The 1,476-nt window shown below is 41.1% G+C and overlaps 1 protein-coding gene across 4 annotated transcripts in view; it reads left to right on the top strand.

Moving 5' to 3' along the window:
- Positions 1–229: 229 nt before the first annotated feature.
- trmt12 (tRNA methyltransferase 12 homolog) overlaps positions 230–1,476 on the top strand; it is a 3,846-nt gene continuing 2,599 nt past the window's right edge. For 3 of the 4 annotated variants that reach the window (XM_034884265.1, XM_034884262.1, XM_034884260.1), the window contains exons 1-2: positions 230–324; positions 1,196–1,364. In XM_034884265.1, the coding sequence (XP_034740156.1) occupies positions 263–324; positions 1,196–1,364 (231 nt within the window). In that variant the 5' untranslated portion in view covers positions 230–262. Of the gene's footprint in view, positions 325–811; positions 1,027–1,195; positions 1,365–1,476 lie in introns of those variants that run through there. The other variant, XM_034884261.1, reaches the window with a different exon arrangement.

Below are 1,476 nucleotides of genomic sequence, written 5' to 3'. Positions count from 1 at the left end.
CTTGTACCTTACATGATCGTGTAAAATTATTCATACACAGACAGCTTTTTCGGCTTTATTTAGTAACGACACTGATACATCTAGCTACATGGTCAAGGATTACTTTTTCCTCACACGTGTGTAACATTAATGTATAGCTTGTCCAGGTTACGTAGGCATTTAGTGGTCTGAAAGAAAACTCATCGCTTTGTTTTCAGGCTTTGAAATGTAACCGATGACGGCCAATCACAGGTCAGTGCAGTGAAAGCGAGAGGTTTTCTACATGGTGTTCTGCGCATGCATTGTCCGTGCGATAAAGAGGGAAAAGGAGAGCTGCAGAAAGAGGTATCACTCAAGTTCTGGCGTTTTTTTGATGTTTTTTCATTCGAACCACTCACCATGGCCGTGTTAAGAGAGCCACTCACCCTCCTGTGTTTTGAGCCGTTTGTCTCCATCTATCGACATAGACGAGCAACTTGTCCAAACGATAATGATGTCTTGCTTCTTGCTAAATCGCAATAACGTTAGCTGTCGTTCTATAAGAAATATATAATGTAAATAAAGACGTATCCATCATCTTTTAAGAAGAAGTTGCTCTTTTTCAGCAGCAGAAAAGTTTAAACCGTGGCGTCTTTGCCGTGTTAGCAATAAAGTTTAGTATTTTGAAACGTCCGTCCTGGATAACAATCCGACTAGAAACACCCGTTGTGTATGACCGCCCTAATCTCCCCCTGATTGGCTAGTACTCGTTGCCTTCGTTGGTTGGGTTGGCTAGGTATAAGCACATGAAATGTGATTGGTTAGAGTAAGAGTAAAAATATCAGGGAAAGCCAACCACAGGCAGAGTAGAACGCTACATGCCTTCACCATCCTGGTTACATCAATGGGGGGAATACTCGCCTCCCGTTTATCTGTAATTTTCATGTAAATGATTTAGAGTAGCGTTTTTTAACAGTCAAACATAAATTCAGTGGGTTTGTTTGTTTGCTAACAAATGGAAGGTGTGCCATGCCTTCGCGTGTCGCAGTGTCATGCACAACAGTTCAGGTAATCAGCCATCTAATGTTAGTGAGTGAAAAGCTGCCCAAGCTAAGTTAGCAATCGCATGGAATCAAATACACTGATGTGGACAGAACAATTGTTTGATTAACATGTTAAATGTGTTTTAATAATAATTTTAAACGTGCATATCGCGTTAAACGTCTTATATTTACAGGACATGTCTTCAGTCCAAAGGGGCTCTTGATCCGAGTTGGTGTTTACTGAAAGAGTCAGATGGGACAGTCCTCTTGCCCATTTTACCATCCTGTCTTTCACAACTCGATCTGCAATCTCTCAGAACCATGGTGGCTTCGGACGTTGCTTGCGAAATAGTTAGGAGTCAGGTAATTAAAGCTAAGCGTCACTATTAGCAGCAGGCAGTCCTTTAGTGCGACGTTAAAGTATTTTTTTATGTTTCTCCTGTTGTCTGTGTTTTTATTTCTTTTTACCACAGTC

This window comes from Etheostoma cragini, chromosome 10 (assembly GCF_013103735.1).
Source record: "Etheostoma cragini isolate CJK2018 chromosome 10, CSU_Ecrag_1.0, whole genome shotgun sequence".
In the NCBI taxonomy this organism is placed as follows: Eukaryota; Metazoa; Chordata; class Actinopteri; order Perciformes; family Percidae; genus Etheostoma; species Etheostoma cragini.
Note: the sequence above shows the minus strand (reverse complement) of the source record. Positions and strands in the feature narration are given on the sequence as shown.